General features: G+C 40.6%; 1 protein-coding gene across 1 annotated transcript in view; it reads left to right on the top strand.

The window, feature by feature from the left end:
• Positions 1-11174, top strand: part of LRRC9 (leucine rich repeat containing 9) — an 86432-nt gene extending 75258 nt beyond the window's left edge. The window contains exons 32-33 of the mRNA XM_067463057.1: positions 4793-4945; positions 10451-11174. Of these exons, the coding sequence (XP_067319158.1) occupies positions 4793-4945; positions 10451-10513 (216 nt within the window). The 3' untranslated portion in view covers positions 10514-11174. The remainder of the gene's footprint in view (positions 1-4792; positions 4946-10450) is intronic.
• The last annotated feature ends 3325 nt before the right edge of the window (positions 11175-14499 follow it).

Genomic DNA, 14499 nt, shown 5'->3' with positions numbered 1-14499 from the left:
GAAACAGCAAGAAATTCTGTTTACCCACACAACGATGAAGAAATGACATATATTAGAAAACAACACTTCCTAATTGCTTTATTTTCCAGCTCACCAGACTGGGCCACAGCAACCCGTGGCAGGGGATGGCTAGTATGGATATAATGAGCTATCTTGGAGATGGGACCCAAGTCAAAAGACAGAATTCCTTTGTGTTTGATATACAGTTTGCAGATAGCACAATGTTTTTTATGAATTTAATGCACGAAACAAAGTTTGTGTACATTGAACCATCAGAAAACAACGCTGTCATTGTCTCAGCCAGACATATGGACAGTTTTGGATTTTGGAAAATGTCAGAATTCAAATTTCTGGATAAAAGATGTTGAACTTATATCAGTGAAGCTCCAGCCTTGGAAAAAGGGAAAGAGGAACAGAAAAGCCTGTTCTCCATCCATGGGACTAAATGGTAAACCTGTTTCTTAAGCTGCACACCCTGTGACATTAAGGGCCATGGGAATGGATGACTTGTAAACATCATTTGCTATCTAGTGAGGGGAGGTAGGGAACTTCCTTCTCCTCTTATAATTCTCCATCCCATCTTGATATCCTCCACAGATCTTTTAGACAGATTTGTAATCCACTGGCAGAGAGAGCTTGAAACAAAAAGAGACCAAAGCATTTTAGTATAAGTATCGCCTGCATAAATAGAAGTAAGGTGTCTAGATCCAGGGAAGTCATGCTACTCCTCTATTCTATCTTGGTCAGACCACATCTGGAATACTGTGTCCAATGTTGGCAAGCTGGAATGTGTCCAGAGGAAGGCAACTAAAATGATCAAGGGTCTGGAGAACAAGCCCTATGAGGAGCAGCTGAAAGAGCTGGGCATGTTTAGGCTGCAGAAGAGAAGCCCGAAAGGAGACATGATGAGGACCATTGATCAAGATGTGATGGGAAGTCATACGGAGGAGGGAGCAAGTCTGTTTTCTGTTGCCCTAAAGACTAGGATGCAGAACAATAAATTCAAACTACAAGAAAGGAGATTCCACCTGAACATTAGGAAGAATTTCCTGACTGTGAAAGCTGTTCAGCCGTGGAACGCTCTGCTCCGGAGTGCAGTGAAGGTTCCTTTGGAGGCTTTTAAGCAGAGGCTAGATGGCCATCTGTCGGGGGTGCTTTGAATGCGATTTTCCTGCTTCTTGGCCCACGAGTTCTCTTCCAACTCTATGATTCTATGGAATGACTACTACTTCTCTTTTCCCGTACAAACATTTCCTGAAAGTATCCCATATTCTTCCATGAGAAAAATCTATTTCCTGGCTCTTACACTATATCCTCCATATTTATTTATTTACTTACTTACTACATTTATATACCGCCCCTCTCAGCCCAAGGGCGACTCGGAGCAGTTAACAATAGGCAACAATTCAATGCCAGAGCAGTTACAACAAATTAAAACAGTCATAAATACTTTAAAATACTAACAGCAATATAAAAACATAAAAACCATACACAGCATTTAAAAACATTGTCAAAGCATCTCCATCTCAAATCGTTGTCCAGTTGCGTCGTCAGTTATCCATAATATCATATATCTATGCCATATTTGGGAAGGCCTGTTCAAAAAGCCAGGTTTTCACCATTCTTCGAAAGGACAGGAGGGAGGGGTTGATCTTATCTCTCTAGGCAGGGTGTTCCACAGTCGAGGTGCCACCGCTGAGAAGGCCCTGTCTTTCATCCCCGCCAAACGCATCTATGAAGAAGGCGGGAGCGAGAGCAAGGCCTCCCCAGAAGATCTTAGCATTCTGGATAGTTCGTGAAAGTTGACCATACAGTTGTTTTGGAAGACCTGGAAATTCCTAGAAAAATGTTTTCTCAGGTGAAAACATAGCTATTATCCCAGCCTAGTTTTATAATAACTGATCTCTAGGTAAGTAGCATTTTTTCCTTTATGGTTTCCAAGACTAATTTTGCTTCTTATCATATAGATCTTTCCTTCAACTAACTCTCCAATGGACTCTGGATTCCCCGGATTGCAACTCAGTTTCTCCAAACCTTGCCCCATGAAGATCGCCAACATTGCCAGTGTAAGCCTACCGGGAGGCGTCGGCCACCTGTGCGGTACTGATTTCATCTTTCCTCATTCTGCTGACGAAACAGTTGGAACCGAGACCAACAAAAGTGAGTGCCAATGGACCACCACGCTCTTGATCTCACACTGCATCTGGTCATTTCTCATGATGGTGGTGAGCAATGCATTGTGACACATTTGGATGACCTCATACTGTGTAACATCAAAAAGCAAAGCAAAAGTTTTCCAGTTGTGATGAGGATGGTGGGGAGGGGGGATCTCAGTTCATCATTAACATGTTTGACTGCATAACGAATGCAAAGCAATCAAGGCCTGGGTAGATGAATCAATCAGTTATGGGCTCCTGCACTCAAGTGCTTTAATGCAGATTTCATTATTGTTGTTTATTCACTTTCCCCAAAGTGGAATCAAATGGGTCACAGAAATTTCAATAAAAGTGGAAGTTCCATACTTTCCTTGGAGAAGTTGGTCTACTTTCATCAGAACCAAACTGAATTGAAAGTCTGGTCCATATAGTTATAAATTACTAGCGGTCCCCTGCCACGCGTTGCTGTGGCCCAGTCTAGTGATCTGGAAAATAAAGTAGTGATAATGTATTGGTTTCTAATATATGTAATGTCTTTCTACTTGTGGGTAAACAGTTTTTCTTCCTGTTCCTTTGCCAGTGTTGATGTCTGGTTTGCCTACTCTGGGACATGCAACATATCATTGTCCTTCTTTAGGGGTCCCTTTCAAATCTTTGATACTGGATCTGTCATATACATATGTGTGTGTGTGTCTGTGTGTGAATGGCTGGATGGCCCTTTGTCAGGATTTGGTTATGTTTTCTTGCCCTGATGAAGGGAGTTGGACTGGATGGCTTTAAGGCAGCATTTCTCAACCGGGGGTTTGGGACCCCTGGGGGGGGGGGGGGTTGCAAGGAGGTGGTCATGAGGGTTCTGTGTGGGAAGTTTGCCCCAATTCTGTCATTGGTGGGGTTCAGAATGCTCCTTGATTGTAGGGGAACTAGAAATCCCAGTAACTACAACTCCCTAATGTCAAAGTCTGTTTCCCCCAAACTCCATCTGTGTTTATATTTGGGCATATTGAGTATTCGTGCCAAGTTTGGTCCAGACCCATCATTGTTTGAGTCCACAGTGCTCTCTAGATGTAAGTGAACCACAACTCCAAAACTCAAGGTCAATGCCCACTAAACCCTTCTAGTGTTTTCTGTTGGTCAGGGGAGTCCTGTGAGCAAAGTTTGGTTCAATTTCATCATTGGTGGAGTCCAGAATGCTCTTTGATTGTAGATGATCTATAAATCCCAGCAACTACAACTCCCAAAAAGCTTAATATTTTGAGTGATGGTCACTCCTTGGGTTGTGAGATGTTTTGTTGCCAAATTTGGTGTGATTTCATTCATTGGTTCTTTTGTTTTTAGTGTACTCATTACACACAGAGCAGTTTTATATATATAGATTGACATTCTCCCAAGATGGTTAGACCACACCTGGAATATTGTGTCCAGTTCTGGGCACCACAATTGAGGAGTCATGTTGACAAGCTGGAATGTGTCCAGAGGAGGGCGACTAAAATGATCAAGGGTCTGGAGAACAAGCCCTATGAGGAGCGGCTTAAGGAGTTGGGCATGTTTAGCCTGAAGAAGAGAAGGCTGAGAGGAGACATGGTAGTCATGTATAAATACGTGAGAGGAAGTCATAGGGAGGAGGGAGCAAGCTTGTTTTCTGCTTCCTTGGAGACTAGGACGCAGAACAATGGCTTCAAACTACAAGAGAGGAGATTCCATCTGAACATTAGGAAGAACTTCCTGACTGTGAGAGCCGTTCAGCAGTGGAACTCTCTGCTCCGGAGTGTGGTAGAGGCTCCTTCTTTGGAAGCTTTTAAACAGAGGCTGGATGGCCATCTGTCAGGGGTGATTTGAATGCAATATTCCTGCTTCTTGGCAGGGGGTTGGACTGGATGGCCCATGAGGTCTCTCCCAACTCTATGATTCTATGATTCTAATGCATGCAGATCCCAGTAAGGTGGCCTTTTGCAGCTGGCAGAAAGTAATTTTGTCAGCACTGATTGTGTTTAAGTGCAGGCCAAGGTCTTTAGGCACTGCATTTACATGCAAGTAGATCACGCGGAGCAGCCTCCCTTGGCTGGCTCACGCTGTCCATCGGGCCTGACGGATAGCGTGAGCCTGCCGGGGGGGAGCAGGCCCGCACGGCCTACTTGCGAGTAAAGCACCTCGTGAGGTGCTTAACACGCGAGTAGACCACGCGGAGCAGCCTCCCTTGGCTGGCTCACGCTGTCCATCGGGCCTGACGGATAGCGTAAACCAGCCAACGGAGGGGCACTGTGTGGGGGGGGGGTGAGCGCTCCTCCTCCGCGAGCCGGATAAGGGCTCTTGGCGGGCTGGAAGTGGCCCGCGGGCCGTAGTTTGGGGACCCCTGGTTTATACCTTGCTTTATCTCCCCCAAAGGGGACTCAAATGGGCAATAAGATGCTAGCAATATCATATACACATACTGAAGTGCGGCCCTGAGATCTGCATGTAAATATGATCTTTGCCTCATGTAGTCTATTTTTCAATTTTCCAGTTTGGTAGAAATAAGTCAAGATTGAGCCTGAATCTGCAGTGAGTTAGCTCTCAGCTATATACTTTCCCACATGCTTGACTTCTTTCACCCGGTGACTAAGTTTTGCAGTGTGCCAATTTTAGAGTTTGACTTTCAGGCAAGAAATCAAAGAATGCCGCTGTGGGATCCTGTATTCCTCGGAGCATCCATGCAGAAATGGCCACCAGACAAGCCAGAGGTGCATCAGCTAACCCTCCAAGCCACGCGTCGTCCCAAGCTGGTCCTTCCCGAACAACGTGAAGAGAGTCAGGTATGTGAACATTTATAAAATTGTACATAACATGTAATTAACATAAACAATAAAAGCAAACAAACATACAAAGGGAGAAAAGAGGAAGTAGCAAAGAAACAAAAACTCCAAGAGGTGGAGAGTATAGTTGAAAGGAAATATTTACCACCAACCCCATCTCCTAACTTTACAAAGCAAATTCCAATAAAATAATAGCTCAAAAAACAAAGATGGAAAAAGAGATGAAAGATCCTAAACAAATAGGGAGAAAAGGTTCAGGACAGGAGGAAAGCATAATGAAAGACATCTGGAAAGAACTCCAAAAAATAACGGAGAAAATCACAGAAAACCAAGAAGCAAATCAGAAAGAACTTAAGACAATAACAGAAAGACAAATTAAACATCAAACACAATTGGACTTAATTAGGAAAGAACTTAAAGAAGATATAGGTCAAATAAAAAAAGAACTATCGGAGGCGAATAGTGAGATAAAAAATGTAAAGTTAGAGAATAAGACAATAGCGAGAACGCAAAAAAAAAAATACAAAATAATATGGAGGAATTAGCTAACAAGAATGAAAAACTAGAAAAGGAACTGGAGAAAATGCAACAAAAGGAATTAGAATATATTTTAAGATTTAGAAATATACAGGAAGAAGCTGAAGAAAACCTGAGGCCTAAAATAATCAGTATCATAGCGACACTTCTAAACGAACAAGAAGAACGCGTGGAAAAAGAAATTGACCGGACATTTCGAATCCAAACAAATTATGCTAAACAGAATAATTTGACAAAGGATACCATAGTCTGTTTCACCAGAAAATGCACCAGGGATGATGTTCTGAGTAAATCCAACAAGAATCCAATAATCTGGCAAGGGAAAAAGATAGCAGTACTAAAGGAAATACCACAAACAACACTGAATCGAAGGAAGAAATATCTATTCCTAACACAAGAACTCAATAGACTGAAAATTAGGTTCAGATGGGAAAAAGTGGAGGGTCTGATGGCCACATATAAGGAAAGAAAATTCTGGATCAAAAATGAAGAGAAAGCACAAGAATTTTACAAAATGTTAAAGAAAGAACACCCTAAAGAGGATCGAGAAATGTACCAAAAAACAGGCAGGATGAACAAAAGATTCAGACCATCATCAGAAGAAGAAGAAGAACTAAAACTTGATCAGGCTACAATACCAGTGGGAGAGGTAAACGAGGAAGAGCCAGAGGATGAGGTGTTAGAAGGAAAAAACAATGCAAATGATGAATGAACAGCAGATAAAAATACTTTCTTGGAACGTTAACGGTATTAACTCCCCGAGCAAAAGGAATAAAGTTTTTCACCAAATTAATAAAGGAAATTTTCAAATATCAGCGCTGCAAGAGACTCATATTTGTCATAGACATGTAGCATACCTAGCTCATAATAAATTAGGTAAAAAATATTACTCAGCATGCGAGAAAAAAAAGGGGGGGTAGTACTGTACGTTAAGAGGGAAATACCATCACAACTCATGTTCAAAGACCAAGAGGGAAGAGTAGTGGCTATAATGATAACTTTGGAAAGAAAGAAAACACTGGTATGCAATATATATGCCCCAAACGGGCCTAAAAGTAAATTTATTGACTTTCTAAGAGAAAACATCCAGAAAATTGATTACGATAGCCTAATAATAATGGGTGATTTTAATGGAATTCTAGACAGGAAATTAGACAAAAGAACAGCTGAACAAAAAACAAGAAAAGTGGATAAGACCTCCCTACCCAAAAAATTTATAGATTTTAAAGAGGAATTCGATTTACACGATTCATGGAGACACAGATATCCAGAAGGGAAGGATTATACATTCTACTCAGCGCGCCATAACACTTGGACAAGAATAGACATGATTTGGTTAACAAGTTCATTGGTAACCAAAATTCACAACATTAAAATTCAGGCCAGAGAATTATCGGATCACTGCCCGATAAAATTAGATCTATTTAAAAAATCAGAGAACAGAACATGGCGCCTCAACGGAAACCTGTTGAAAAAAGAAGAGGATATTCTTAAGAATAAGAAATTAATTAAGGAATTCTTTAGTATTAATGACACATCAGATGTAACCCCCCAGACAGTCTGGGACACCTTAAAGGCTGTGATGAGGGGCAATTTAATACAACAAAACACCATAAGGAACAAAATGAGGCAAAAGGAATTAAAAGAAATTGAGAAGCAAATAGAAGAATACGAAATGAAACTAAAGAAGGACCCAAGAAAGAGTGCCATCACGGGGAAGTTAAATATATTGATAAAGAAAAAACACCATATGGAAATGGAAGAGCTGGCTAAAAAATACAGGTACATCAAACAACAGGAATTTGAGAATGCCGGGAAACCCGGCAAATGGCTGGCCAGAAGAATAAGGAAAAAAACACAATCTATCTACATCACAAAAATTAAAAAAGGTGACAAAATACTTAATACAGATAAGGAAATAAAAGAAGAATTTCAAAATTACTTTGCAAACCTATATAATAAGGAGGATATACAGGAAGAAAAGATAAACAGCTATCTTGCCAGGCTAAAGCTAGACAAACTAACGGATGAACAAAGGGAAGGACTAAACAGGGAAATTACAATCAAAGAAATAGAAGAAGCTATCAAAGAGCTCGACTCCAATAAAGCCCCAGGGCCGGATGGGTTCACGGCTTTATTCTATAAAACTATGAATGAAGAAGTGACACCATACCTTAAAAAAATAATGAATATAGCCATGCAAACCAGTGTGATCCCGGACTCCTGGAGAGAAGCCGAGATAGTCCTATTAAGAAAAGAAAAGTCGGAAACCCCCGAAATACAAAATTTCAGACCTATTTCATTACTTAATTCCGATTATAAGATCTACGCAAATATTCTAGCAAGAAGATTAAAAAATTTCCTAAAGAACTGGATAGGGGAGGAGCAGGCAGGCTTTTTGCCGAACAGAGGAGTTAAGGAAAATATAAGAACAATAATAAATTCCATCGAATATTACGATATAAACATCCAGAAGGAAGTTGCTTGGCTTTCTCTCGACGCGGAGAAAGCCTTCGATAATCTGAGCTGGGCATATTTTAAGCTATTGCTAGACGAGTTAGACATAGGCTTCTCCTTTAAAAATGCAATACAGGCAATATATTCAGACCAACATGCCAGAATACAAATCAATAAACAGAGAACAGGGAAAATATCAATCACGAAGGGCACCAGACAAGGGTGTCCTTTATCCCCCCTGTTATTTATTTTAGCCCTAGAAACACTACTCAGATTGATCAAAGAGGACAAAAACGTCATTGGGTTAAAGCTAGCAAAACAAGAATATAAAACCAGAGCGTTTGCTGACAACGTTATTTGTATAGTGGAAGATCCCATCAAAAATATAAGAAGGTGGATGAATAAAATAGAAGAATTCGGGGAGATAGCAGGATTTAAACTGAACAAACACAAAACAATGATCTTAACGAAAAACATTTCAAAAAGAAAACAAGAAGAACTAATTAAAATGACTGGATTTAAAATATGTACAAAAATCAAATACCTAGGAATCTGGCTAACAGCAAAAAATGCCCAGCTGTTCAAAAATAATTACGAGGCAACTTGGGCCAAAGTGAAAAAAGACTTAGCAAACTGGAGATTTTTGAACCTCTCACTGTCAGGAAAAATCTCCCTAATTAAGATGAATGTCCTGCCAAGGCTTCTGTACTTATTCCAAAATCTCCCCATTATAAGAAATGCTAAAATTTTCGAACAATGGAATAAAGAAATAGGGAAATTTATTTGGAATGGTAAGAGGCCAAGAATCAAGTATAAAATCATGGTTGATAAAAAAGAGAGGGGAGGCTTCGGTTTACCAAATTTTAAAATCTACTTTGAGGCCTGCGCTCTCGTTTGGCTAAAGGAGTGGGCCCTGCTCAGAAACCAAAAAATATTAAACCTGGAGGGATTCAATCTGACTGTAGGATGGCACGCGTACATGTGGTACGGTAAAACTAGCAGTGAAAAGAGCTTTGGAAACCACTTTGTACGGTCGGCGCTAATCAAGGTCTGGGACAAATATAAAAAATACTTCTATACTAAGACCCCTCTCTGGATTTCACCGGTAGAGGCTAAGCAAAGAAGACTACAGGGATGGCACAGGTGGCCAACTTACAAAGAGCTACTAGATTATAATAACATCAATAAAACATATACTCTGAAATCCCAAGAGGACCTGACAAATAGCCTAGGACAGATAACATGGCTGCAATATCTACAAATAAAAGAAACATATAAACAAGATCAAAAGAAAGGTTTCGAGGACAAAGACACAATATGGGACAAAATATTAAAATTGGAAAAAAAGAGTATTACAAAAATATACAGCCAGCTGCTAGTTTGGGAAGTGGAAACAGAGGGCATCAAGAACTGCATGGTATTATGGGCCAAAAATATCGGCAGGGAGATAAAACTTAGAGAATGGCAACACATATGGCAGAAAAAGCTAAAATATACATATTCAACCTCACTTAAAGAAAATTGGCTCAAGAACTTCCATCGGTGGTATATGACCCCGCAGAAGCTAAGCCGGATGTACAAGTGTTACAAAAATACATGCTGGAAATGTAAAGAGCAAGTGGGCAGCTATTTCCACATGTGGTGGACCTGTCCCATTTCAGCTAAATTTTGGAAAGAAATAAAAGAAGAAACCCAAAAGATTCTTTAAAAAAAGGTCCCCCTTAAACCAGAAATCTTTCTGCTAGGTTTAACAGAAGAAGAGTTACAATTGGAGAGAGACGAGGATATTATAGTAACATACATAACCACAGCGGCGAGAATCACGTTTGCAAAACGGTGGAAAGAAGACCAGACGCCCACAATCGAGCAATGGCTCGAAAAGTTACTGGACATTAAGGATATGGATAAGCTTACCTTTTACTTGAAGAAAAGCAATGGGATCTCAATGAGACAAACAGACTGGAAATTGGTGGAGGAGTATGTGAAAAGCAAAATGGAAGAAAGAACTGCCTAAGGATTATAAAGGAGTAGACAAAAAGAAATGGTAACAAAATTAAGGTCAAAAAGTCGCTATGACCCCATCTAACAACAAAAAGTAGATGGGTCATACTGATAGGGAACAAATAGTATACCCGACGGAATACAAAATGGAAGTCTTTTTTAAATCTGTTGGATGTTAGATGTATAGTATCTGTTGGATGTTAGATGTTTAGTATGTAAGTATTGTGATGTCTAAGTTCGTCTTAGTATGTTTGTATATTGATGTTTTTTTTAACTCTTTACAAAAAGCAATAAAGATGATATTTAAAAAATAAAATAAAATTGTACATAACAGTATCCTTCTTATATTCCACCTTGAGTTGCGTGATGGAAGAAAGATCCTTGCGGTTAAAAATGTGCAAAAATAAATTCATCTTCTGTTCAACATGTATACAATAAAAAATCAGCATTAACCTTTCTGAATTTTACTTTTCTCATTGGACTTTCTTCCTTTTTCTTCCTTTCTTTCAGAAAACAGTAGCATCTGCTAAAAGAATGAAGTGCAAAGAACTGGAAAGAGCAAACGGACGCTAGTTTTAACCCTGATCTAAATGCTTGTGCAGGCTTTGACTCTGCCAGCTTGACCTAAACCAGAGAAGAATTAATTCTGTAATTTGACATGTGTATATATTCATATTTTAGATCTCATGCTTAAATTAACAAACTAAAAAGATCATTAAGTTGATGAAATATGTTTTCTTCCCTGTCGATCTACAACTGAACAAAGTATTTTGAATGGAAAACTAGTCTATGTATTAGCATCTGTAGGATGATTCCTGTTCCCAGTTTTTAAAAAATGCACAATACTCTTGGAGGAAGCTGTGGAGAGCAGAAAAGATGTCATTTGAGGGCTTCAAAAATGCTTCATTTCCCAGTCTGCCTTCCCATCCATCCAGAGGAGGACATCTTGGGGCGACAACAATTTGGATTTTATTTCTAAACAGCAATTAGTTCCCATTACTTCTTTAGAAAAGTAATTAATGGCAGTGGCAACAGAAATTACTTCTTTCTTACTTGCCACTTTTCCATTTTAGGATTGACAAGGAATATCCAAGGAAAAAACATAAAATGAATCTGTGGGTTGTTGTAGGTTTTTTCGGGCTATATGGCCATGGTCTAGAGGCATTCTCTCCTATTGTCGAAGGCTTTTATGGCTGGAATCACTGGGTTGTTGTAGGTTTTTTCGGGCTATATGGCCATGGTCTAGAGGCATTCTCTCTAGGAGAGAATGCCTCTAGACCATGGCCATATAGCCCGAAAAAACCTACAACAACCCAGTGATTCCAGCCATAAAAGCCTTCGACAATACATAAAATAAATCCACTCACAATGTCTAAAAACTGGCCTCTGAGAGTAACAAGGGGGAGTGACCATCATCATCATCATCATCATCACTTTATCTCTTAATTAGTCGCTCTCCACCAAGGTGCTCCTCATTTATTATGTTGTTCTCATTCAGCACATTACTTTTGCAAAGTCACCTCATTACAGTCTTGATGGAAGTATAATGTGATGTGATGGAAGTATAATTGTGCTGGCAGGACTGCTGACTGATAGGTCAGCGGTTCAAATCCGGGGAGAGCGGGTTGAGCTCCCTCTGTCAGCTCCAACTCCCCATATGGGGACATAGGAGAAGCCTCTCAAAAGGATGGTAAAACATCAAAACATCCAGACATCCTCACTGCCTCTGAGGATGCTTGCCATAGATGCAGGCGAAACGTCAGGAGAGAATGCCTCTAGAACATGGCCATATAGCCCGAAAAAACCTACAACAATCTAGACGTCCCCTGGGAAACATCCTTGCAGATGGCCAATTCTCTCACAACAGAAGTGACTTGCAGTTTCTCAAATTATTCCTGACACACACATAAAAAAGTATTGATTAACCTTCCACTCATAATGATGTAACTATGATTAGACAGTTGGCCTTTCAGATTTGTGAGTTTAAGTTTTTTGAATTTTATTATTTAGGGATTTGGTTAAGAAATGCCCCTTCTACATTACCATATAATCCAGATTTTTTTTTATTCTGTCAGAAGCAAACTGAGAATACCTCATCTCACTACCTCTGAGGATGCTTGCCACAGATGCAGGTGAAACGTCAAGAGAGAATGCCTCTAGAACATGGCCGTAAAGCCCGAAAAAACCTACAACAACCCACAAACTGAGAATATACTGCAAGTCGTTTGGGGTGTGAGAGAATTGGCTGCCTGCAAGGATGTGGGAGGCTCCTGTGGGAGGCTTCTCTCATGGGAAGCTGGGGCTGGCAGATAGCAGCTCACCCCATCTTGGGGATTCGAACTGCTGACCTTCAGGTTTTCAACTCAGCAGTTCAGTCAGCACAAGGGTTTAACCCATTGAGCCACTGCGGCTCCTATAATCCAGATTATCAAAGTCGATAATCCACATTATCTGTTTTGAACTGGATTATATGAGTCTACACTGCAGTATAACACAGTTCAAAGCAGATAATCTGGATTTTATATGGCAGTGTAAAAGGGCCATAGTCTCTCAAGGAATCTTTAGATCAGTGGTTCTTAACCTTTGGGTCCCCAGGTATTTTGGCCTACAACTCCCAGAAATCCCAGCCAGTTTACCAGCTGTTAGGATTTTTGGGAGTTGAAGGCCAAAACATCTGGGGACCCACAGGTTGAGAACCACTGCTTTATATCCTCCAGTGTGTAACTTTTTTGCTGGAAGTTGACTCTAGAGGTCCCTTCCACACTGCCAAATAAAATCCAGATTATCTGCTTTAAAATGGATTATATGGCAGTGTCCAGTTGCAAGTGGAGATCACAGAGAAAGGAAATGTGGAGCTCAGTCTGCAGGTTCTGGTTCCTTTTTTCCCCCTCTGACCTTCCTGTTCAGTGCTCCTGCATCTTGCGATTATGCGTTGTCCGAAAAGATCCACAGGACACTCAGTTCTTTCTGCTGGAACAGACAGATATGGCTGCCTATTTTGGGAATTGTCCTCAAGTAGCCTTGCTTGAACCTCCTGTCTTCCATGTTTGTGGAATACAACACACAGGCACACACTTCACTAGAGTTGTTGTAGTCCAACACATTCGGAGGTCAGAGGATTTGGGAAAGCTGGTGGAAATGAAAAGAATTACATATACATACCTGATCCTCATTGATGCTTTGCGCCTTGCACTGTCTATTAATTGGCCAGGGGTTTCCTCATCAATAGAAAAAAGATTCCACGAAATTCCAATTGTGCTTGAAATGTAAAGCTGTTGATAGGATATTCAATTGTCATTATACTTAGCATCCCCTTGTCCCAAATGCATGCAATGCTGGGTTGCTGTGAATTTTCCGGGCTGTATGACCATGTTCTAGAAGCATTCTCTCCTGATGTTTCGCCCACATCTATGGCAGGCATCCTCAGTGGTTGAGGGGTCTGTTGGAAACTAGGTAAGTGGGGTTGCCTATTTTCCAGGGAGGGAGAAAGAACTCTTGTTTGTTGGAGGCAAGTTTGAATGTTGCAATTGGCCACCTTGATTAGCATTTAACGGCCTTGCAGCTTCAAAGCCTGGCTGATTGCTGCGTGGGGAATCCTTTGTTGGGAGGTGTTAGCTGACCCTGATTAATTTTTGTCTGGAATTCCATTGTCTTTTGAGTGTTTTTCTTTATGTACTGTACTGATTTTAGGGTTTTTTTAATACTAGTAGCCAGATTTTGTTCATTTTCATGGTTTATTCCTTTCTGTTGAAATTGTCTACATGCTTGTGGATTTCAATGGTTTCTCTGTGTAGTCTGATGTGGTGGTTGTTGGTGTGGTCCAGCATTTCTGTGTTCTCAAATAATATGCTGTGTCCAGGCTGGTTCATCAGGTGCTCTGCTATGGCTGACTTCTCTGCTTGAATTAGTTTGCAGTGTCTTTCATGTTCCTTGATTTGTGTTTGGGCATTGCTGCATTTGGTGGTCCCTATGTAGACTTGTCCACAGCTGCATGGTATACGGTAGACTCCTGCAGAGGTGAGAGGATCCCTCTTGTCTTTTGCTGAACGTAGCATTTGTTGGACTTCCTTAGTAGGTCTGTCATGTGGACAATTCAAACAGAAAGGAGGAAATCAAGAAAATGAACAAAATATGGCTGCCAGTTTGAAAAAACTCAAAAATCAAGACAGTAAATAAAAATCAACTTTCAAATAACGGGAATTCCAGACAAGAATCAACCAGGGCCAACTAACACCTCCAAACAAAGGATTCCCCAGCAGCAACCAGCCAGGTTTTGAAGCTGCAAGGGCATTCAATGCTAATCAAGGTGGCCAATTGGAACATTCACATTTGCCTCCAACGGACAAGAGTTCTTTCTCCCTGGATATTCTACAGATAGAAAAACATCTCTTGCTTGGTTTCCAACAGACCCCTCAACCTCTGAGGATGCCTGCCATAGATATGGGTGAAACGTCAGGAGAGAATGCTTCCAGAAAACTCCCAACAACCCAGTAATTTCAGCCATGAAAGCCTTCGACAACACATTGTACACCGTGTTGCCTTATGCCAGCCTTCCTCAG

Source organism: Anolis sagrei, chromosome 1, assembly GCF_037176765.1.
Source record: "Anolis sagrei isolate rAnoSag1 chromosome 1, rAnoSag1.mat, whole genome shotgun sequence".
Taxonomy (NCBI): Eukaryota; Metazoa; Chordata; class Lepidosauria; order Squamata; family Dactyloidae; genus Anolis; species Anolis sagrei.
Note: the sequence above shows the minus strand (reverse complement) of the source record. Positions and strands in the feature narration are given on the sequence as shown.